Source organism: Malurus melanocephalus, unplaced genomic scaffold, assembly GCF_030028575.1.
Source record: "Malurus melanocephalus ecotype Western Australia unplaced genomic scaffold, MMel_1.1 scaffold_670, whole genome shotgun sequence".
In the NCBI taxonomy this organism is placed as follows: Eukaryota; Metazoa; Chordata; class Aves; order Passeriformes; family Maluridae; genus Malurus; species Malurus melanocephalus.
In genome coordinates, this window is record NW_026623902.1 from 182,487 (window position 1) to 203,604 (window position 21,118).

At 63.6% G+C, this 21,118-nt stretch overlaps 1 protein-coding gene across 1 annotated transcript in view; it reads left to right on the plus strand.

Annotated features, from left to right (window-relative positions):
* Positions 1-20,585, plus strand: part of KMT2D (lysine methyltransferase 2D) — a 28,427-nt gene extending 7,842 nt beyond the window's left edge. The window contains exons 23-55 of the mRNA XM_057383940.1: positions 102-226; positions 311-500; positions 938-1,012; positions 1,310-1,414; positions 1,535-1,708; positions 1,999-2,083; positions 2,185-2,429; positions 2,704-2,777; positions 2,856-2,906; positions 3,035-4,714; positions 4,875-5,048; positions 5,140-5,288; positions 5,490-7,543; positions 7,634-7,757; positions 7,851-7,938; positions 8,095-8,161; positions 8,252-8,484; positions 9,357-12,530; positions 12,612-12,755; positions 12,828-12,992; positions 13,077-13,233; positions 13,316-13,397; positions 13,493-13,668; positions 13,993-14,141; positions 14,247-14,382; positions 14,463-14,599; positions 15,073-16,243; positions 16,473-16,609; positions 16,733-16,863; positions 17,525-17,810; positions 18,270-18,343; positions 18,444-18,552; positions 18,664-20,585. Coding sequence (XP_057239923.1) covers positions 102-226; positions 311-500; positions 938-1,012; positions 1,310-1,414; positions 1,535-1,708; positions 1,999-2,083; positions 2,185-2,429; positions 2,704-2,777; positions 2,856-2,906; positions 3,035-4,714; positions 4,875-5,048; positions 5,140-5,288; positions 5,490-7,543; positions 7,634-7,757; positions 7,851-7,938; positions 8,095-8,161; positions 8,252-8,484; positions 9,357-12,530; positions 12,612-12,755; positions 12,828-12,992; positions 13,077-13,233; positions 13,316-13,397; positions 13,493-13,668; positions 13,993-14,141; positions 14,247-14,382; positions 14,463-14,599; positions 15,073-16,243; positions 16,473-16,609; positions 16,733-16,863; positions 17,525-17,810; positions 18,270-18,343; positions 18,444-18,552; positions 18,664-18,756 — 12,014 coding nt within the window. The 3' untranslated portion in view covers positions 18,757-20,585. The remainder of the gene's footprint in view (positions 1-101; positions 227-310; positions 501-937; positions 1,013-1,309; positions 1,415-1,534; positions 1,709-1,998; positions 2,084-2,184; positions 2,430-2,703; positions 2,778-2,855; positions 2,907-3,034; positions 4,715-4,874; positions 5,049-5,139; positions 5,289-5,489; positions 7,544-7,633; positions 7,758-7,850; positions 7,939-8,094; positions 8,162-8,251; positions 8,485-9,356; positions 12,531-12,611; positions 12,756-12,827; positions 12,993-13,076; positions 13,234-13,315; positions 13,398-13,492; positions 13,669-13,992; positions 14,142-14,246; positions 14,383-14,462; positions 14,600-15,072; positions 16,244-16,472; positions 16,610-16,732; positions 16,864-17,524; positions 17,811-18,269; positions 18,344-18,443; positions 18,553-18,663) is intronic.
* The last annotated feature ends 533 nt before the right edge of the window (positions 20,586-21,118 follow it).

Below are 21,118 nucleotides of genomic sequence, written 5' to 3' on the forward strand. Positions count from 1 at the left end.
GCCCTCAGGTTGCACCCCACAACACTGTGATAGTGGCACAGGAACAGCCCCAGACCCTTTTTTGGGTGGGTGGGTGCTCATTCCCGGGGGTGCTGTTGCAGGGGCTCCGGGTGATGTCCCAGCTGAGGCTGGCCTGGATCCAGGCTCAGGAGAAGGGGATGAGAAGAAAAAACGCCGGGGACGGAAGAAGAGCAAGTTGGAGGACATGTTCCCCCCGTACCTGCAGGTGAAGTGGATGGAGGGTGGAGGTGGATGATGGGGGGATGGAAGGAGGGGACCCCTCGATGCTGACGGAACTCTCCCATTCCAGGAAGCGTTTTTTGGGAAGGCACTGATGGATCTGAGCCGCAAGGCGCTGCTGGCAGCAGGCGGGGTTGGGGATGGAGCTGCCCGTCCCTCCCTTGGCCAGGGTGCCCCAAGGCCYAAAGGGGACCCCAACCTGGCTGGGGCACTGCAGGGGTGCCCCCCAGACAGGAGGGAGACCCCCACCCACCCCCGAGGTGAGTGTGGCCAGGGGTGGGTCAGCAGCCCAAACCATGGCTGCTGTCCATGAAAAGGGTTATAGGGCTTAGTGGGGGCTCATTGTGGGTCCCTGGGGTTTGTGGGGGTCCCTGATGTGGTTGGAGGTCCCTGGGATTGGTTGGGGATCCCTGAGGTTGTTGTGGGTCCCTGGGTTTGTTGGAAGCTCTTGGGGTCCCCAGGATGGTTGGGGAGAGCTGAGGGTTGTTGGGGGTCCCTGGGGTTGTTGGGGGGTTTTGGGGGGATGTGAGAGGCCCCAGGGGTTGTTAGGGGCCTGTTGACACCGATGTTTGCTGGAGAATACCGAAAGTTTTGGGTGCTGCCATTGCCCTTGAGAGGTGTGGGGGCCTGGGGGGTGACCCCGGCCAGGTTGTGGGGTCCTGACCTTTTTTTTGCCGAATCCTGGGGTACCCTGCAGGGGATGACAGCACCGACGGCAGTGCCGCCGGTCCCGACGACGATGGCAAGGACGATGCGAAGGCTGAGGATCTGGGTGAGCCCCGGGGAGCTCCATGGGATCCCCTCACAGCCGAGTCCTCCGCGGGGCCTAAAGCGCCCACAACCATCGAGACGGAACTCTATGGTTGAGGGGTGCGCTCTAGCCGGGGCTGAACTCTATGGTTCCTCTCGAGTGCGTCTCATGATGTTGTGACCATAGAGTGGTGCCTAGAGCGCCCCCGCGTGGCGCGGAGTTTCTGGAGGACCGAGGGATTCGTGTCCRTTTTTGGGTGATGGGGGCTGCCCCGAGGCGTCCCAAAAGCTGAAGGCACTTCTTGATTCCTCCTCGCAGGGGCCGATGAGCCGAAGGATTCCCCAGATCCCGGGGACACCGAAAAACCGGCCACCCCAGGCGAGGGAGCGCTGAGCTCTGACCTCGACAAGATCCCCACCGAGGGTGAGGCCATCCTGCACACCCTCATTTGCTGAAGGCACGGTGGTCCCAGGACCATGACCCCGAGGTTTTATGCGGTATTTGCACCCTATGGTGGCTCAGCTCCTGCTTTTGCTCTTGCAGAGCTGCCCAAGATGGAAAGCAAAGACGTGCAGCAGCTCTTCAAGGACGTGTTGGGCTCAGCGGAGCGTGGGGAGCAGCCCCTCAACTGCGTGGCCGTGGGGATGGAGGCCGGGCAGGACCCCAGCCGGGCTCAGCGGCAGTTCCTGCAAGGAGACCTGCAGCTCTCAGGGCAGGGTGGGTGCAACTGGCAGAGTCCCCGTTATTCAGGAGGCCCCTGGCAAGTGGGATGAAGGACAGGTTGCCAAACCAGGAAAGCCAAACTCGGGGGGTTGACCTGCTCAGAGAGCTGTGGTACCTATAGTACCCAAGAGTCAGAGCTTTTGGGTGTTCCCTATTGCTCTGGGGGTGAACGTGGGAAGCATTTTGGGGTTTGTGCTGTCTGGGAGTTGCTTGGACTCCCTGGGCAGGGTCAGGCTTGAGCCCCAGCTTTGCCTTCCCTGTAACCCATCTCCTTTTCCTAACAGGGAGCGTTTCCCTGGGCTCACTCTCTGGATCYGTCTCCTTGGACTCGTATCCGGGGGTCTGCCAGTCCCCATTCCTCGATAACAGGTACTTGGAGRAGCTGGGGGATCCCTTCATTGGGGGAACCGAACTATGGGGTGTCACGGGAACTACTGTTCTCTCACCACCTGATGATCTGTGACACTCAGGGAGAGGAGTGGCTTTTTCAGCCCAGATCACTGCGAGCCTGAGAGCCCCTGGGCCAGCAGCTCGGCTGCCACCACCCCCTCAACCCCRACGACACCCACAACGGAGGGCGAGGGCGACGGRCTGTCCTACAACCAGCGCAGTTTGCAGCGCTGGGAGAAGGATGAAGAGCTGGGTGAGCTCTCCACCATCTCCCCCGTCCTCTACGCCAACATGAACTTCCCCAACCTCAAGCAGGATTATCCAGGTAGGGCTCTGGGGGAGCTGCAGCCGCCCCGTTGGGGTGAGGGGTGGGGGTGTTGATGGAGCGTGATGCTGTGGTCTGTTTTTTGAGGGGACATCCTGGCTGCTCTGGCACTGAAGTGTTCTCTGCAGTGCTGGGCAGGGGGTCTCAACTTCAGCTTTTGGGCTGTCCCCATGTGTGAGGGGCAGACAGTGACCCACCAAGGATGTGGGTGGGCTCATCAGGTCCGGGCTAATGTCATTTTTCTCCCTTTCATCTGCTCGTACTGGACTCCTAGACTGGTCGAGCCGCTGCAAACAGATCATGAAGCTCTGGAGGAAAGTCCCTGCCACGGACAAAGCCCCGTATTTGGTGAGTGCTGGGAGGTCAGCGGGGCGGGGGGCCGGGGCACCGGGGGCTGCAAGTCAGCTGGCTTCGTGTCTTTGTTAGCAAAAGGCCAAAGATAACCGGGCGGCTCATCGCATCAACAAGGTGCAGAAGGTACGTGAGGCGCGGGGAGGTGCCCGGCGGCCCCGGCCCAGCTCTGGGGGGACATTGTGTGCCCGTCCCCAACCCATTCCCAGCCTGGGAGGGCTCCCACAGCTCTGACGGGCCGGCTCTCTCTGCAGCAGGCCGAGAGCCAGATCAACAAGCAGACCAAAGGGGAGGGACTGCGCAAGCCGGAGAGGCCCTCGCTGCACCTGCGGATCCCGGTGCCCCCGGGGGCACAGCCCGTCTACATCAGCAGCCCCCCCGCCACCGGCGAGGGCTTCCTGAAGCCCCCAGCGGGTGCCGGAGGGGGACCGGAGTCTCCCAGCGAGCTCTTCCTCAAACTCCCGCCCCAGTCCCCCGCCCAAGTGCCTTCGCACGACCCCTACGGCGCGGCCCCCGCCTACGCGCTGGAGCCCCGCTTCCCCTCGCCCCTGGGCCAGAGCCCCACGTCGGGCGCTGCCTTCCAGCCCTTCCCCAGCCAGCCCCAGCCACTCACAGCCCCCCGTGCCCCTCCTGACTTCCACCCCACGCCACCTGGCACCCCCCGGCACCAGCCYGGCACCCCCGACCCCTTCCTGAAGCCCCGGTGCCCCTCCTTGGACAACCTCTCGGTKCCGGGGAGTCCTGGGGCGCGGCCTCCTGAGGCCCTGCTCTCTCCCCTGCCTTTCGGGGAGCAGAAGAAGGGTCTGGAGGTGAAGAAGGAGGATGGGGGAAGCCTAGGGGTCTGCTCGCCCGGCTACGTTTCTGCCATGGGCTACGGAGACTCCCCAGGTGGCCCCCACCTCTCGGCTGCGGAGCTGAAGGCGGCTGACGTCTTCAAAGCCCCCATGACCCCACGGGTCTCTCAGGTAGAGCCGCAGAGCCCGGGGCTGGGGCACCGGCCCCCTGACCCCCATCCCCTGGCCCCCTCGCCCCCTGGCCACCCTGATCTCTATCGCCAGTCGCCCTACATGGACCCCTACTCACAGCCCCCGCTGACGCCCCGGCTGCAGCCCCCCGAGGCCTGCTGCGCCCTCCCGCCCCGCTCCCTGCCCTCTGAGCCCTTCTCCCGCATCCCCGCCAGCCCCCAGTCCCAATCCAGCTCCCAATCCCCTCTGACCCCCCGCCCGCTCTCCAAYGAAGCCTTCTGCCAATCCCCTGTCACTCCTCGCTTCCAGTCCCCAGATCCTTACTCCCAGCCGCCCTCCCGGCCGCAATCCCGGGACCCCTTCACCCCCCTGCACAAGCCCCCCCGTCCACAGATGCCGGAACCGGGGTTCAAGTCGGTGGGGGCGGCTGGTGGAAGTTTTGGGGGCACCCCGGCGGGTGACCCCCACGCCAAGGCACCAGCCGGGCCGCAGCCGCCCTTCGCCCGCTCGCCCGGTGCCAGCGTCTTCCCGGGGAGCCAGCCCCCCATGCGCTTCACCTTCCCCCCAGCAGTCTCGGAGCCGATCAAGGGCTCCCCATCCCACCAGCCCCACGGGATCAACAGCCATTACACCTCCGGGAAGCCCCAGAGCTCGGCCTACGCCTCGTCCCCCAGTTTCCACCAGGCCAGCAGCCCGCTGGGCCCCGGCACTGCCGCCCCTGACTCCTACAGCCTCTCGCCCCTGCGGCCCCCGTCGGTGCTGCCGCCGCAGACCCCAGGCCCCCCACAGCAGCAGGATCCTTCTGGAGCTTTCCTGTCCCGCACTGCGCTGGGACTGACGGCTGACAAGAGGGAGGAGGCGGCTGCGGGGCTCTCGGCGCCCCCAAATCGAGACCTGGCGGAGCTGCCTGGAGGTCAGGACGGAGCTCTCGGCACCATGAGCCAGTCAGAGCTGGAGAAGCAGCGGCAGGTGAGGTCTCTCCTGTGATCCAGCTGCGTATGTTTGGGTTTGGGAAAGCGAAAGGGAAGAACTGGGATTGTRGAGGCATCGATGGCCACTCTACGTGTGGTTTGTCTTGCTGGTTTCCCTCCTTTTGCCACTCTGGGCTCTAACACTCAATTCTTCTCAGCGCCAGCGGCTCCGGGAGCTGCTCATCCGCCAGCAGATCCAGMGGAACAGCCTTCGGCAGGAGAAGGAGAGCGCGGCTGCTGCTGCCTCCTCCTCACCAGCCAGCTGGGCCCCTGACACCGGCGGGCAGAGCTTCGAGCTGAGCCGGGGCATGGCCCCGTACCAACCAGCACAGGTGCGAGAGTTGGGACGCGTTGTACATGACGTGGGGATGCCACTGATGAAGGGGTGACTCTTTCTTTACTTCTTTCTCATCCTTTTTCCAGGACAAGAGTCTCCTCGGGACTCTGGCCACGGCAGCTGGCGCTGGGAAGCTGCCCGGCTCTGTCATGGTGCAGGCAGCGTTCGCACAGGACGAGCGGCTCTCCCGGCCCCCGCCGGCGGCCACGCCGGCCATGCTGGACATCAACGGGCGGTGGGTGCCCCATGAGAGGGCGATGGGCTCAGCATGCGTGGGTGGGAGCCAACAGGGATCGCCCCAGGAGCATGTGTACTCCCAGATTGTGGGGGTCACCCTGGACGGATGGGATGGCTGTGGGTTTTTGGGTGTGAGGGGGATGGGATGTGATACATCGGGGCTGTACTGAGCTCTAACAAACACCACGGTATTTTCCAGGGCGGCGGTGGGGCCCCCCCAGGCCTTCTACCCCCGTGGGGTGTTCCCGTCACCATCCCCGCAGCAACAGCAGCATCTCTGGCAGCAGCAGCAGCAACAAGCGGCCGTGGCAGCCCTGCGGCTCCCTGTCACCTCCCGCTTCGCCCCTCCGGCCGCCGGGACCCCCATGGGCAGCCTGGGMACCCGCCTGCCCACCCCTGCCGAGGCCGTGCCCCCCTCGCCCGCTGCCCTGGGCGCTCCCTTCATCGAGCTGCGACACAACGTGCAGAAGGGACCTGGGGGTGTYGTGGGGTCTCCCTTTGCCCCCCAGGCACCCCGGCCTCGCTTCTTCCTGCCTGGRGAGGAAGGCACCCCCCAGGCTCTCTGCACCCCCGTCATGCCCATGCAGGCGCTGCCATCCCAGAAAGTTCCAGCACCGCTCCCACCTGCGTCACCACAGGGAGCTGAGATGGGCAACAGCCACCAGCAGCCCCACGCCAAGGCGGCCCCTCCACCRCCGCTGCCGGCCCCCACCCTGGAGCTGCAGCACATCCCCCCACGTCCGCTGTCCTCCGGTGCCCCCCTCCGCCCCGAGGGTCCCAAGGATGGCCCCGCTCCAGACCCCGCACCAGTCCCTGGGAAGAGCCACCTGAGCCTGGAGGGGACGCGGCTGCCGTGCGAGGTGTCCGTGGAGCCTGATTTGGATGACGACTTCGGCTCCCACAAGGACTTGGAAGATGATGATGATTTGGCCAACCTTAGCCTGGATCCGGATGTGGCCAAAGGGGATGACGACTTGGACAACTTGGACAGCCTGGAGACAGCAGACCCCCACCTCGATGACCTGCTGAATGGGGATGAATTCGACCTGCTGGCCTACACTGACCCGGAGCTGGACACYGGTGACAAGAAGGACATCTTCAACGAGCACCTGCGCCTGGTCGAGTCGGCCAACGAGAAAGCCGAGCGYGAGGCCCAGCTCAAAACTGAACCACCAGCGCCCACCTTGAAGCTCCCCGAAGCTGGGGACAGCAAAGATGTGACTCCGTCTGTGGAGGATCAGGAGGTGCCCAAGGAAGGGCTGGTGTCTGGGATGGGCTTGGGACTCTCCTCCTGCCCAACGGGCACTGCGCTGGCCCAGGGTGCGGAGACAAAGGCCAGCTCGTTGCCCACTGACGTCAAGCCCAAGCTGGAGGATGGCTGCCTAAAGACCTCGCCCTGCCAGTTCACTGCTGCCGGCCCCGAGCGCCTCCCGGTGCCTGTCAAGTCAGAAGCTCTGCAGGGCACTGACAAAATCTCTGCCTCCCTGGGGCTGAGTGTCAAACCTGGCCAGACCCTCCTGAGCTCCAGCACTGGCCCCACTCGCCTTGGCCTCACTCAGTTCCCCAGCAGTGGCCACRCCGGTGTCCCTGTGCTGGAGAAGGACCCCTATGCTGGTCCTGGCCGTGGGCTGGCCACTGCACAGCTGGGTGGCCAGAGCAACCCCTTGCTGGAGAAGTTTGAGCTGGACAGYGGAGCCTTGGGGCTGGGCAGTGCCCGGCACTCGCCGGCGGATGACCTGGACAAGATGGAGAGTTCGTTGGTGGCCAGCGAGCTGCCGCTGCTCATCGAGGACCTGCTGGAGCACGAGAAGAAGGAGCTGCAGAAGAAGCAGCAGATGTCAGCCCACCTGCCACGTGGCACCCCCCACCTCCCGGCCCCAGGACACCCCATGCTGCACACAGGGGCAACAGGGCAGCCCCCCGAGGGGCAGCCACCCCGCCTGGGTGCCCCACAGACACCCCTCCAGCTGGGACTGGTGGCCCGGCCACCACTGCTGCCACCGCAGCCCCCTCGCCTCAACGCACCCCAGCAGGGCCCGGCCCTGGCCCCCCACATGGGCATGGGCTCTGGGCAGCCSCACGTGCTGTCATCACMMCATGGGGTGCAGGTGGCYTTAGGGCAGCCRCAGCAGAGCCAGCAGCAGGTGCTGGTGCAGAAGCCGATGGCCGGGGTGCAGCCCCCCTCCCTGGGCCTGAAGCCCCCCCAGCTTGTCATGCAGCAGCAGTTGGCTAACAGCTTCTTCCCAGACACAGGTAGGGGCTGTGGGTGATTGTTTTGGGGGAGCACAGGGCCTTTTTGGGTGGGGGGCGTAGGCTGAACACGCTGTGGCTTCTCTCCTGCAGATCTGGACAAGTTTGCAGCTGAGGACATCATGGACCCCATTGCCAAGGCCAAGATGGTGGCACTGAAGGGCATCAAGAAGGTGATGGCTCAGGGCAGCATCGGRGTGGCCCCAGGCATGAACAGGTAACGGGCACGGGGATCCGGGGGGCACAGCGTGGGGCAGGCAGGTTGCATTGGCTGTGGCTCACACCCCATTTCTGTGTGTGTCCCCCAAAGGCAACAGGTTTCTCTGCTGGCCCAGCGGCTCTCGGGTGGCCCGGCTGTCTCTGAGATGCAGAACCACTTACTGGCCGGGAGCGGGCAGGTGAGTGGGGTGTCCAGAGGGGATAGAGGTGTCTCTTGGGGCTGCCAGGCCAGAACTGCTCTGGCCAGTGGTTTTGTGGCTTCTTGAGGAGGTAGGGGCTGTGGTGAGAGGACAGGAATTTGCAGCATGTGTCTCTAATGCTTCCCTTTCTGCCAGGAGCGGAGTGGCACAGACCCGACTCAGGCTCGTCCCAACCCACCCACCTTCGCACAGGGCGTCATCAGTGAGTACCRACACAGCAGGGCCAGCGCAGGGTGGGGGTCAGTTGCCCATGGGGATCCCCACTAACCCAAACCCTCTCCCCACCCCACAGACGAGGCCGACCAGCGGCAGTACGAGGAGTGGCTGTTCCACACGCAGCAGCTGCTGCAGATGCAGCTGAAGGTGCTGGAGGAGCAGATCGGGGCGCACCGCAAATCCCGCAAGGCGCTGTGTGCCAAGCAGCGCACAGCCAAGAAAGCTGGGCGGGAGTTCCCCGAGGCTGACGCCGAGAAGCTGAAGCTGGTGACRGAGCAGCAGAGCAAAATCCAGAAGCAGCTGGACCAGGTAGGACCCTGCACGTGGGTGGGCACCTCATCCTCAGTGCAAAAAATGTGGTGTCCCCAGTGGTAATGTTTTACTGGTCCCAGTGCCAGCACTGGGCCATTTGTGGTGCAAACGTGATGTCCCTGACTGCTAACACCTCAGTATTCCTGATTTTAATGCTGTGCCATCTCCAGTGCAAATATGATGTCCTCAGTGTAAACGTGCCATTCCTGGCACTGGTGCCATGGCATTCTTGGCTCTACTGCCTCACTGTCCCCAGCACTAATGCTGTGCCATCCTGATATTAATTCCCTGCTGTCCCTGGCACCCACGCTATGCCTTTCCCAGTGCTAATAGGCCTCTGTGCCATTCCCAGTGCTGATGTCCCACTGTTCCCGGTGCTAATGCCCTTCTGTTCCTGGCASTAGCACTCTGCCATTCTCAGCACTAATTCCAGGCTGTCCACAGCACTGATGCCTCACTGTCCTCACCACTAAAATTATTCTATTCCCGGTGCTGATGCTTCTCTTTCCCAGGTACTAATACTGTGCCATTCTTAGTAGTGATGCCTTACTGTTCCCAGTGTAAGGCTGTCCTCACTGTACCTGGCACTAATGCCATGCCATTCCTGGTGCTAATGCTCCACTCTCCCAGGTACTAATGCTGTGCCATTCCCCATACTGATGCCCCATTATCCCCAGCATTAATGCTGTGCCATTCTCCATGCTGATGCCCCATTATCCCCAGCGTTAATGCTGTGCCATTCCCTGTTCTGATGCCCCACTGTCCCCAGTGTAAGGCTGTGTTGTCCCCCCTGTACATAGCATAAAGGATGCCCTTCCCAGCATTAAAACCCTGCCGTTCCTGGACTGACACCCCGCTGTCCCCATCAGGTGCGGAAGCAGCAGAAGGAGCACACCAACCTCATGGCCGAGTACCGCAACAAACAGCAGCAGCAACACCAGCACCAGGCCTCGGCCGTGATGGCCCTGAGCCCCTCGCAGAGCCCTCGCCTCATGTCCAAGCTGCCGGGGCAGCTCCTCTCGGCACACGGTGTGCAGCAGCCCGGGGGAGCCGTGGTGGGAGCTCAGGGCCTCGGGCAGCAGCCGGGGCAGCCAGGSGGGCTGCGCCTGCCCCAGGGTGGCGTGTCCATGGCTGTGCAGCAGGGCCTGTCCTTCATGGGGCAGCAGCCCGTGGGGAACGCCCCAGGACCCGGCTCCTCCGGCGCCTTCTTCACCGGGAACCCTGCGCTGCGCGGGCTGGCCGCCGACAGCCGCCTGATGCAGGAGCGGCAGCTCCAGAGGATGCAGCTGGCGCAGAAACTGCAACAGCAGAACATGCTGGGACAGGTGTCGCTGCAACAGCAGCCAGGCGTGATGGGACAGACGTCGATGCAGCAGCCAGGTGTGATGGGACAGGTGCAGCTGCAACAGCCAGGAGTGATGGGACAGGCATCCATGCAGCAACAGGGCATGATGGGACAAACATCAATGCAGCAGCCGGGTGTGATGGGACAGGCGTCCATGCAGCAATCAGGTGTGATGGGACAGGCATCCATGCAGCAATCAGGTGTGATGGGACAGACGTCACTGCAGCAATCAGGTGTGATGGGACAGGCGTCACTGCAGCAATCAGGTGTCATGGCACAAGCGTCGATGCAGCAGCAGGGCGTGATGAGTCAAAGCTCCATGCAGCAGCCGGGTGTGATGGGACAGGCATCGCTGCAGCAGCCAGGTGTGATGGGACAGGCGTCCATGCAGCAGCCAGGTGTGATGGGACAGGCGTCCATGCAGCAGCCAGGTGTGATGGGACAGGCATCGATGCAGCAGCAGGGCGTGATGGGTCAGGCGTCCATGCAGCAGCCGGGTGTGATGGGACAGGCATCAATGCAGCAGCAAGGCATCATGGCACAGACGTCCATGCAGCAGCCAGGTGTGATGGGACAAGCTTCAATGCAACAGGCAGGTGTGCTGGGCCAGACATCACTGCAGCAGCCAGGCATGATGGGCCAGGCATCCATGCAGCAGCCAGGTGTGCTGGGCCAAGCCCCGATGCAGCAGACCGCCGTGCCAGGACAGCCTGGCCTCCTGGGGCAGCAGCAGCAGCCTGCAGCAGCACAGCCCGGCACAGGGGCTCAGCCCATGGTGCCGAAGCCTCCAGGGCTGCTGGGCAGCCAGCAGAGCCTCCTGGTGCAGCAGCTCTCTCCCCAGCAGCAGCCYGGCATGCTGGGCCACACAGCAGGGCTGCAGCACCAGTCTGTGCTGGGCCACCCCCAAACCCAGCGCCAGGTCGTCCTGGCCCCCCACCAGCAGCGGGTGCTGGGCTCGCCCCAGCTGGCACCGCAGACTCCGGGGATGCTGAGCCACCGGCTCGTGTTGCCCCAGCAGCTGGGGCAGTCACGGGCACTGCTGGCCCCGCAGCAGCAGCAGCAGCAGAACTCAGCGGCTGCCCAGCCAGGTCTCCTGGGGCTGGGCCAGGGGCAGCCCTCGATCCAGCACTTTGCGCAGCATGGGGCGGGGRGCCAGGCCCCCTCTGTGCTGCACCCGAGTCAGGGAATGCAGCCGGCCCCGGCAGTCCTGGCTGCCAAGGACCAGCCCACGGGGATGGACGGCAGCRCCCTGCACACTGAGGGCGGTGAGAGTGGGGGGCAGCTGCACGGGGAGCAGCAGGGAGCCCTCAACCCCCCGGGGCTGGGGGGCCCGGAGCCCCCTGCCCCCAAGCACCAGGCTGAGCTGGGGCAGAGCCAGCAGCTCCTCTTGACTTCCCCACAGCCAGGTGCCCTGCGGGCAGCCCCYGGGCAACCGGGTGCCCTGCTCGCCCCACCGCTGCAGAGCCCTGGGGCCGTCCACCCTGAGCTGTCCCAGCAGCATGGGGACACGGCTGGGGTGGCGGAGCCACCGCTGGGCTGTGGGACGGGCCCGGCACAGGCCATGGTGCCGGCACCGCGGCCCCCGGAGCAGCCGGGCAAGGGGCCGGCAGGGGCCATGCCAGGGCAGCCGCAGGCCCCGCGGCTCCAGAGCCCCGTTCAGCACAAAGTAGGGCCTGCATCGGGCACGGCCGCTCTTCCCCCGGGGCTCCTGGGGCAGGTGCCGGGGCCAGTGATGGGCCAGATCCGGGCACAGCTCCAGGGTGTCCTGGCCAAGAACCCGCAGCTGCGGCACCTGACGCCGCAGCAGCAGCAGCAGCTCCAGGCCCTCCTGGTGCAGCGGCACCAGCAGAGCCTGCTGCAGCAGAACCAGGCGCTACGGACCCCTGGTCCCTTCCCCGGGCAGGCCCCGGACTACAGCTTGCCCACTGCCCGCCAGCCCCCTCGTCCCATGGGGTCCCTCTTCCAGCCCCGGCCCGGTGCTCCGGCAGAGGCACAGACCGGCTTTGTCCCCGAGCCGGGGCGGGCACTGCCAGGSCAGCCCCCCCAGCAGCCCCTGGCCGAGCTGGTTCAGGCAGCCCTGGCTGCCCGTGGCCCCCAGCCCGGCCTCGTCCGCCTCCCCACGCCACCAGCCCCCTCACCCCTGGGCTGTGCCCCCCAGCACCTGGCCAGCCCCGAGCAGAGCCCCCAAGAGCCAAAGAAGACGTCACCAGGAATCCCAGCCTTGGACCCCAGCCCTGCAGCACCCACGGAGCAGGGGCTGACTTCCACGGCAAGCGGTGCCCTCCCTGACCCAGCACACGGCCCCTGGGACCCCGAGGCACCTGGGGTGGACCCAGCCGACCCTGGTGAGACCCACGTCAATGGGGCTGTGCCAGAGGGGGCCCCCACGGCAGGTGAAGCCTCCCAGGTGTTAGTGAAGCAGGAGCCGAAGGAAGAGGCGGCAGCAGTGGCACAGTGTGAGCTGGATGGAGATGAGACGGCGAAACCAGAAGCCAACGGGGASCCTGGGGATGGCCAGACCAACAGCCTGCTGGCCTCGGGTGGCCGCTCCGAGGCCGGGCACCTGCTGCTGCAGAAACTCCTGCGGGCCAAGAACGTGCAGCTGTCAGCGCAGAGTCCGGGCGAGCTCAACGGGCACATGGAGAACCGGAGYGCTGGGACAGAGCCACGGCCGCAGTCACTGCTGCTGGGCCGGGAGGTGAGCAGGGYGGGCTGGGCTGAGGGCRTGATGGATGAGGRGCTGTGCCCACATGGCTCATGCCCYYTTCTCCCTCCCCAGGACCCCTCCATCGCCAGGAAGCCAGCACCCACCAAGCCTAAGCGGGTGCAGAAAGGCAACGAGCGGATCCCAGCTTCCCGTAAGAAGCTGCGCAAGGATGAGGGGCTGCGTCCCGGCGAGGCCCTCATGAAGCAGCTCAAGCAGGTATGGCTGCAGGCCGGGGTGTGGCAGGGAGCTGCTTTTGGCCCTGCACCCCCCTCACCACTCTGTCCCCAGGAGCTGTCGCTGCTGCCACTGACGGAGCCGACCATCATGGCCAACTTCAGCCTCTTCGCACCCTTCGGCAGCAGCCCCATCAACGGGAAGAGYCAGCTGCGGGGCGCCTTCGGCAGCGCTGTGCTCGACAGTGTCCCCGACTACTATTCCCAGCTGCTCACCAAGGTGAGAGAGGGGGTTGTTCCCTGTTGTTCCCTTATCYGGGGTCCTGGACCATCCTGCTGTTCTTACCCCACTGTTTTCCCCCAGAACAACCTCAGCAACCCACCCACGCCACCCTCCTCGCTGCCTCCCACGCCCCCTCCCTCCGTGCAGCAGAAGATGGTGAATGGTGTCACGGCCCCTGAAGAACTGGGGGAGCAGCCCAAGGATGCCGACCCGGCCCGCGAGCCCCACAGCCAGAAAGGTGAGCCTGGCTGGCACAGGGGTGGCACAGTCCCTGCTGCCACCTGTAGCCCCTCCCAGTGACACCCATCCATTCTGTGCAGATGCACCAGCTGTGGAGGTGAAGAGCCTGGACCTGCTGGCAGCACTGCCCACTCCTCCACACAACCAGACCGAGGATGTCAGGTGAGACCCCCACTGTGGTGACCCTCCATAAGCAACACCAGCCCCACCATGGGTGACACCAGCCCTTGGGACCTCTGACACCCCTGTCCCCACAGGATGGAGAGTGACGACGAGAGCGACTCCCCCGACAGCATCGTCCCTGCTTCATCCCCYGAGAGTGTCCTGGGCGAGGAGCTGCTCCGCTTCCCACTGCTCAGCGAGGCCAAGCCAGAGCTGGAGGAGCGTGTGCTGTCACCCATCATCCCCATCATCCCCCGGGCCAGTATCCCAGGTGGGATGGGCTGGAGGGGTGTGTGGACCAGGGCAGGAGTGGTCTGTGGTCCATATGGACCGGGCAGGAACGGGTCTGTGGGATGTGCAGCAGAGGGAGAGGTTCTGGAGCATTTGTGTCAGGTAGAAAGGGATTTGAATGGAGCCAGGAGGGGGTTCCCAGTCTGGGAGGGGTTTGAGGGGGCCAGGGAAGGGTCCTTGGGAAGTGTGGGCAATGAGGGTGGTGGATTCCTTGCAGGAGTCTGGGTGGGCTCATGGGGACTGTCAGTGGGGCTGGGTCTGCACAATTCTGACCCTGCCTTTGATCCCCCTCTCCCCACACCAGTGTTCCCCGACACAAAACCCTATGAGGCCGCAGAGCCTTTTGGGGCTACTCCAGGGAAGGTGGGGGCAGCAGGCCCAGGAGCCCCATGGGAGAAAGGCAAGAGCAGCGAGGTGTCTGTCATGCTGACAGTGTCTGCAGCAGCTGCCAAGGTGAGCGAGGGGATGGGGGGATTCAAGAYCCTTGGGGTCCCAGCTGTGACCCAAGACAGTGGCACTTGAGGCACCCTGGACCCATCCTGCCCTCCTCTCACCTAGAATCTCAACGGGGTGATGGTGGCCATGGCTGAGCTGCTGAGCATGAAGATCCCCAGCTCCTATGAGGTGCTGTTCCCTGAYGGCCCTGTGCGAGCAGCCGTGGTTGAGGCCAAGAAGGTGGAGACCGACATGGCCGGTGAGTGTTCACCTTGTCCCCGTGGCCCCCCGTGTCCCCAGACTGGGACCCCCATGACAGGCTGGCCATCTCTCTCCCAGGAATGCTCGGAGGGAAGGAGAAGGCGCTGGCTGGGAAGGTGCCAGACAGCAGCTCGGAGTGGCTGAAGCAGTTTGACGCGGTGCTGCCGGGGTACAGCCTCAAGGGCGAGCTGGATCTCCTGACTCTGCTCAGACAGGTCAGTAATGTGCAGAGATCCCCCTGGGGCTGGGAGCCTGGGAGGGGGGGGATTGGGGTACCCCTAGGGCTGTGGCTCTGGGAGGGTGCAGGTGAGCTGCGTGGTGGTCCCTATAGGTCAACCCATAATTGCAGGGAGTTTCCTTGGGGGCCTCATCTCCCCACCATGGGGTAGTGCTAAATCTCCCAGGAAGGAGTTCAGGAGGTCCTCACAGGGTTGGGGGCACGTGGGGTGCAGGAGAGGGAGCTCTTTGGTAGAGGTGCACGGTGGTCCCTGTAGGTCACCCCCTCCCTGGAGGGGCCACATCTCCCCATGGGGTGGTGCTGAGGCTCCCAGGAAGAAGTTCGGGAGGTCCTTGTAGGGTTGGGGAAGTGGGGTGCTGAGGAGTCCCTGCAGGGCCCTGTGATACATAGGAAATTGGGGGTCCCCATCCCTGCAACGCTCTGACTTGTGCCCTCCTCCCCACACCCCAGGAGAGCCCTGCCCCTGAGAAGACCCTTCACCACTGCTACGTCAACAACGTCTCCAACCTGGACGTGCGGCAGCTCTCTGTCATGCCCCAGGAGCCCTCGCCCCCGCTGTCCCCCTCCGTCCCCTCCCCATCCAGCCCCGCTGAGCCCACCAGGGTCCCCGATCCCGAGGCGTCCCACGAGGCAGCCCCAGCCCCGTTATCACCGCTGCCGCCAGCCCCATCGCCAGCCCCACAAGAGGAAGGGGCCGCGGCCGCTCACTCACCGCCCCGTTTCAAGCCACGCTCACGGCCTCCGGAGGACGGGGATGAGGCGAGGCCACGGCTGAAGAAATGGAAGGGGGTGCGCTGGAAACGGCTGCGCTTCCTCGTCACCATCCAGAAAGGAGGRGCCAAGCGTGACGGTGACAAGGAGATCGCCGAGTTCATCGACAAGCTGGGCACCACCCTGCGCCCYGAGAAGGTGCCGCGGGACCTGCGCAAGTGCTGCTTCTGCCACGAGGAGGGCGACGGGGCCACGGACGGGCCGGCCCGCCTGCTCAACCTCGACCTCGACCTCTGGGTGCACCTGAACTGCGCGYTGTGGTCCACGGAGGTGTACGAGACGCAGGGAGGGGCCCTGATCAACGTGGAGGTGGCCCTGCACCGCGGGCTGCTCACCAAGTGCTCCCTGTGCCAGAAAACGGGTGCCACCAACAGCTGCAACCGCATCCGCTGCCCCAGCGTGTACCACTTYGCCTGCGCCATCCGCGCCAAGTGCATGTTCTTCAAGGACAAGACCATGCTGTGTCCCCTGCACAAGCTGAAGGGGCCCTGCGAGCAGGAGCTCAGCAGCTTCACTGTGTTCCGCCGCGTCTACATCGAGCGGGACGAGGTGAAGCAGATCGCCAGCATCATCCAGCGCGGGGAGCGGCTCCACATGTTTCGCGTGGGCGGCCTGGTCTTCCACGCCATCGGGCAGCTGCTGCCGCATCAGATGGCCGATTTCCACAGCGTCACGGCCCTCTACCCCGTGGGCTACGAGGCCACGCGCATCTACTGGAGCCTGCGGACCAACAACCGCCGCTGCTGCTACCGCTGCACCATCTGCGAGAACAACGGGCGGCCCGAGTTTGTCGTGCAGGTCATCGAGCAGGGCTTGGAGGATCTYGTCTTCTCCGATTCCTCGCCACAAGGTGAGGAGTTGGGAGATGCCAGTGTCCGGCTTTTGTCCCAGAGGCTGAACCACACCAGAGGGTGGGACAGTGGAAGGTGGCTTGAGGTCCCCAGTGGGTCACCATCTCCAACCGTTGGCACTTGGTGCTCTTCTCTGGTGACAAGGTGGTGATCGGTCGCTTGGTGATCTTGGAGGTCTTTTCCAGCCTCATTAATTCTGTGATCCTGTGGTTCTCCCTTTCCCGGCAGCTGTCTGGAACCGGATCATCGAGCCGGTGGCGATGATGAGGAAGGAGGCTGACATGCTGCGACTCTTCCCCGAGTACCTGAAGGGCGAGGAGCTCTTYGGCCTCACGGTGCACGCGGTGCTGCGCATCGCCGAGTCGGTAGGTCCTGAGCTGGGTGGGGGTCTCTCCTCCATCCTGGGGGTCCACCCTGCTGGGGAAGGGCACAGTGGCCGTGCTGCTGCTGTCTCTTAACCCCTAATCTCTCCATGTCCCCCTGTGCAGCTGCCGGGTGTTGAGAGCTGCCAGAACTACCTGTTCCGCTATGGGCGCCATCCCTTGATGGAGCTGCCTTTGATGATCAATCCCACCGGCTGTGCCCGCTCCGAGCCCAAGATCCTCACCCACTACAAGCGGTGAGTGAGGCCGGAGTTCGCTGGGATTTGCTGGGATCTGCCAGGAGAGCTGGGATCCACAAGGATCTGCTGGGAGAGCTGGGATCTGCTGGGAGAGCTGGGATCTGCCGGGAGACCTGGGATCTGCCAGGAGACCTGGGATCTGCTGGGAGAGCTGGGATTCGCGGGGATCTGCTGGGAGAGCTGGAATCTGTCAGGAGAGCTGGGATCCAGTGGGAGAGCTGGGATCCTGCCAGGAGAGCTGGGATCCTGCCAGGAGAGCTGGGATCCTGCCAGGAGAGCTGGGATCTGCTGGGAGAGCTGGGATCCTCCAGAAGAGCTGGGATCTGGGAGAGCTGGGATCTGCCAGGAAAGCTGGGATACACYGGGAGAGCTGGGATCTGCCAGGAAAGCTGGGATCTGCAATCTGCTGGGAAAATGGGATCTTCTGGGAGAGCTGGGATCTGCCAGGAGAGCTGGGATTCACTGGGAGAGCTGGGATTCACCAGGAGAGCTGGGGTTCACCGGGGGAGCTAGGAGCCATTGAGATCTGCCAGGAGAGTTGGGATCCACTGGGATCTGCTGGGAGAGCTGGGATCCACTGGGAGAGCTGGGATCTGCCGGGAGATCTGGGATCCCTGGAGATCCCTCATTTCTAACCCCTCTTGTCCCCCCGCAAAAGGCCCCACACCCTGAACAGCACAAGCATGTCCAAGGCCTACCAGAGCACATTCACGGGCGAGACCAACACGCCCTACAGCAAACAGTTTGTGCACTCCAAGTCCTCCCAGTACCGGCGCCTGAAAACGGAGTGGAAGAACAACGTGTACCTGGCACGGTCCCGCATCCAGGGGCTGGGGCTCTACGCGGCCAAGGACATCGAGAAGCACACGATGGTCATCGAATACATCGGCACCATCATCCGCAACGAGGTGGCCAACCGGCGGGAGAAGATCTACGAGGAGCAGGTAGGGCTCTGGTGGGGTGCTGGGGGCGGCGTGGGGACTTGGGCAGGATGTGGAGGGATTTGGGTGGTGCGTTGAGGGCTCTGGTGGAAYGTGAAGGGGATTGAGCAGGATGTGGGGGGAGTCAGATGGGATGTTGGGGGCTCCGGTGGGGTGTTGGTGGGCTTGGGTGGGATGTTGGAGGCTCTGGCAGGACATGGGGAGGACTCAGGTGGGATATGGAGGGTCTTGGAAGGGATATTGAGGGTTTTGGTGGGAGATGGAGGGACTCGGGTGGGAGGTGAAGGGACTTGGGAGGGATATTGAGGGTTCTGGTGGGACACAGAGGGACTCAGGTGGGACATGGAGGGATTCATATGGGCTTTGACGGTCTCCAGTGGGATGTGGGGTGGAGGACGTTGACTCAGGTGGGATATGGGGACCTCAGTGTAACCCTCAACCCCCTCTTCTCCTCCCCGGCAGAACCGCGGCATTTACATGTTCCGCATCAACAACGAGCACGTCATTGACGCCACGCTGACGGGGGGCCCGGCCAGGTGAGCTTCGGGGGGCTTTGGGGTGGTAGGACTCACCCAGAGGGAACCGTGACCTCTCTCTCCTGCCCCCGGATTGGTGCTGACCCTCAGCTTTCCCCAGGTACATCAACCACTCGTGTGCCCCGAACTGCGTGGCCGAAGTCGTGACCTTCGACAAGGAGGACAAGATCATCATCATCTCCAGCCGGCGCATCCCCAAGGGGGAGGAGGTCAGTGGGGGACTGAGGGGRTGCTGAGAGGGTCCTGRGGGGGTTGGGGAGGGGGTTTGGAGGTGGCAGGGCTGAGCTTTGAGCTTTGGGTGACTCCCCTCTCCCTCCCAGCTCACCTACGACTACCAGTTCGACTTYGAGGACGATCAGCACAAGATCCCCTGCCACTGCGGAGCTTGGAATTGCAGGAAGTGGATGAACTAACTGGGAAAAAGGGGCTGGGGGCTGCCACCCCCGCCTCAGAGAGCTCGCCGAGCCCCCCGGGGCTGCGGGAGGTGCCAGGGGCGGCCGGGCACTGAGGGAGAGCGGCGGCTGCGGCGCTGCCGGCCCTGCCYGAGCGGGACGGACGGACAGATGAACTGGCAACTCAGGGTTTTCTTTGCTTCGTCCTGCGAGGAAAAAAAAAGGAGTGGGGGGCTCAGAACCCTCCCCCTTCACCATCTCCCGCCTGCCTCCCTCGTGGGGGAGCCACGGGGGAGCAGCGCCAGGCCCAGCGCGGCCAGAGTGATTGTGCGGAGCCGGTCTGGATATAACGATTATTTTATTTTATTTTATTTTTTGGGTTTTTTTTTTTTTCTTTTTTTTTTTTTTTTTTTTTTTTTTATTTTTTTTTTTTTTTTTTTTAAGAAACTAATAATATTTGCTCGCTAATTACCAAGGTAACACAGACTCCTTGAGCTCGACAATCCGGGCTCTGCCCCGCCGGCGTGGCGGCCAGAGCTCGCTCGGTTCCTTTTTGATCTCTTTTTTGTTTGTGCGTGTGGACGAGACCCCGGAGCGGCGGCGGGATGCAGCCAAGACCCCGACAGACACAAGGAGCTTCTGCACCCAAACCTACCTCATTTTAAGTGTTAGATTTGTTTCTTTTTATTTGTTGTTGTTTTTAAATGTGAGCCCCCTCCATCCCAACCTGGTCCCCCTCCCCTCCTCTCCCTCGGGCTCCAGAGGACGCGGCTTCCCCTCGTCCCCCTGCTCGGATGTGGCTGCAGGAGGCCCCTTGGTCAGGACGCCTTGAAGAGGGGGGACACGGGGACACCCCCTCCTCGTCCTCGCCCTCAGGAGGTCCCAGCCGTGTGACGTGCCAAGGTGTGAGGTGGGGATGGGGGCAGGGGGGGTCACACCCGCTCCCCCAGTTCTGGTGGGGGGCTGGACGGGCTGGGTGGAGACCCCTCCTTCTCACACGTGGCCCCCGCGGCTGGAGGGGTTGGAGGGGCCGGGTGGAGGCCCCCCCTGCTCGCCCGTGGCCCCCACAGCCGGGGYCACACGTGGGCACCGGCAGCACTGGGGCAGGGGGGGGGAAGGTTATTTATCTATTTATACCTTATATTGTATATACTAGACGGGGCTGGGGGGGGGCTCTTTGTGCTCTGCTGGGCTGAGATTTGGGGTGCAGGGGCAAGGGGGGGTTCACAAACCCAATCTCCGAGGTTGGGAGGGGGGGAGTTCTTTGGAACCTCCTGCCAGGCAGGGGCGGCCTCGGAGAGCGAAGCAGCGAGTGGGCATTACACCCCCGGTTCCCCCACCCCGCCGCACCGGCTGCGGCCCCCCCCGGGGTCCCCGGTTGCCCCCTCCCCACTCCGGGGGAGGTCCCCGGGGGGCGCCGGGATCTCTTAACGCACAACCACGGCGCGGGGGAGAGACCCTCCTGCTCCTTGGAAGGGGAGGGGGATCTGATTCTGACGGGGGTGGTGCCCCTTCCTCTCCCCGCCTCGGTGCAGTGGGGGCCGATCTTTAAAGCTGCTTCCGCAACTCGTCAAAAGCTGCAAAAAAAAAAAAGAAAAAAAAGAAAAAAAAAGTTTAAGGTAAAAATGTTTAAAAAAAAGAAAATTAAAAAAAAAAAAAAAAACAAACCAGAGGACAAGCGCGAGTGGGGGGGATGAGAAAGTTTTAACAGAAAATATACGAGAAATTTAACTTTCAGAGCTGTACATAGGCCGGGGCGTGTAGAAATCCCGTTTTTACCAATACCGGAACCACTGGATGTTATTTTAAATAAAGCGCGTGAGAAGCCGAAGTTGCCTGATCCTTTCTGGGGGGAGGGGGTCGGGGCGGGGGGTCCTGACCATGGGTTCAACCAAGGACAGTGTGGTGCTGCTCTGGAGCTTGGGTGTCCCCCCCATATCCCCTCACCCCAATATCTCCAGGGAACGTGTCGGGTGTTGGTGTCCCCCCATATCCCCTTACCCCAATCTCTCCAGGGAAGGTCTCGGGTGTTGGTGTCCCCCCCATATTCCCTCACCCCAATATCTCCAGGGAAGGTCCCTGTCCCCCCAGATTGGGGTCCTTGCCGTGTAGCCCCCCCAAAGTCAGTGACCCTCCCCAGGGTTACCCCGAGGTGTATCCCCATCCCACATCGTGTGTCGTTCCCCCACCCCTTCCCTATCCCCATGTCCGCGTTCCCCCTCCCCTGAGGCATCCCGAGATGTGTCCCCAAACCCCCGGGGACCCCCACGAGTGGGTGACATCCCCTCCCCTCCACCGTGACCCGGAGTTCGGAGCACCCAGCGGTGCTGGCGGAACGGGGACCCGGGATCGATCAGAAACCGTCCCGAAACTCAACGGAAGT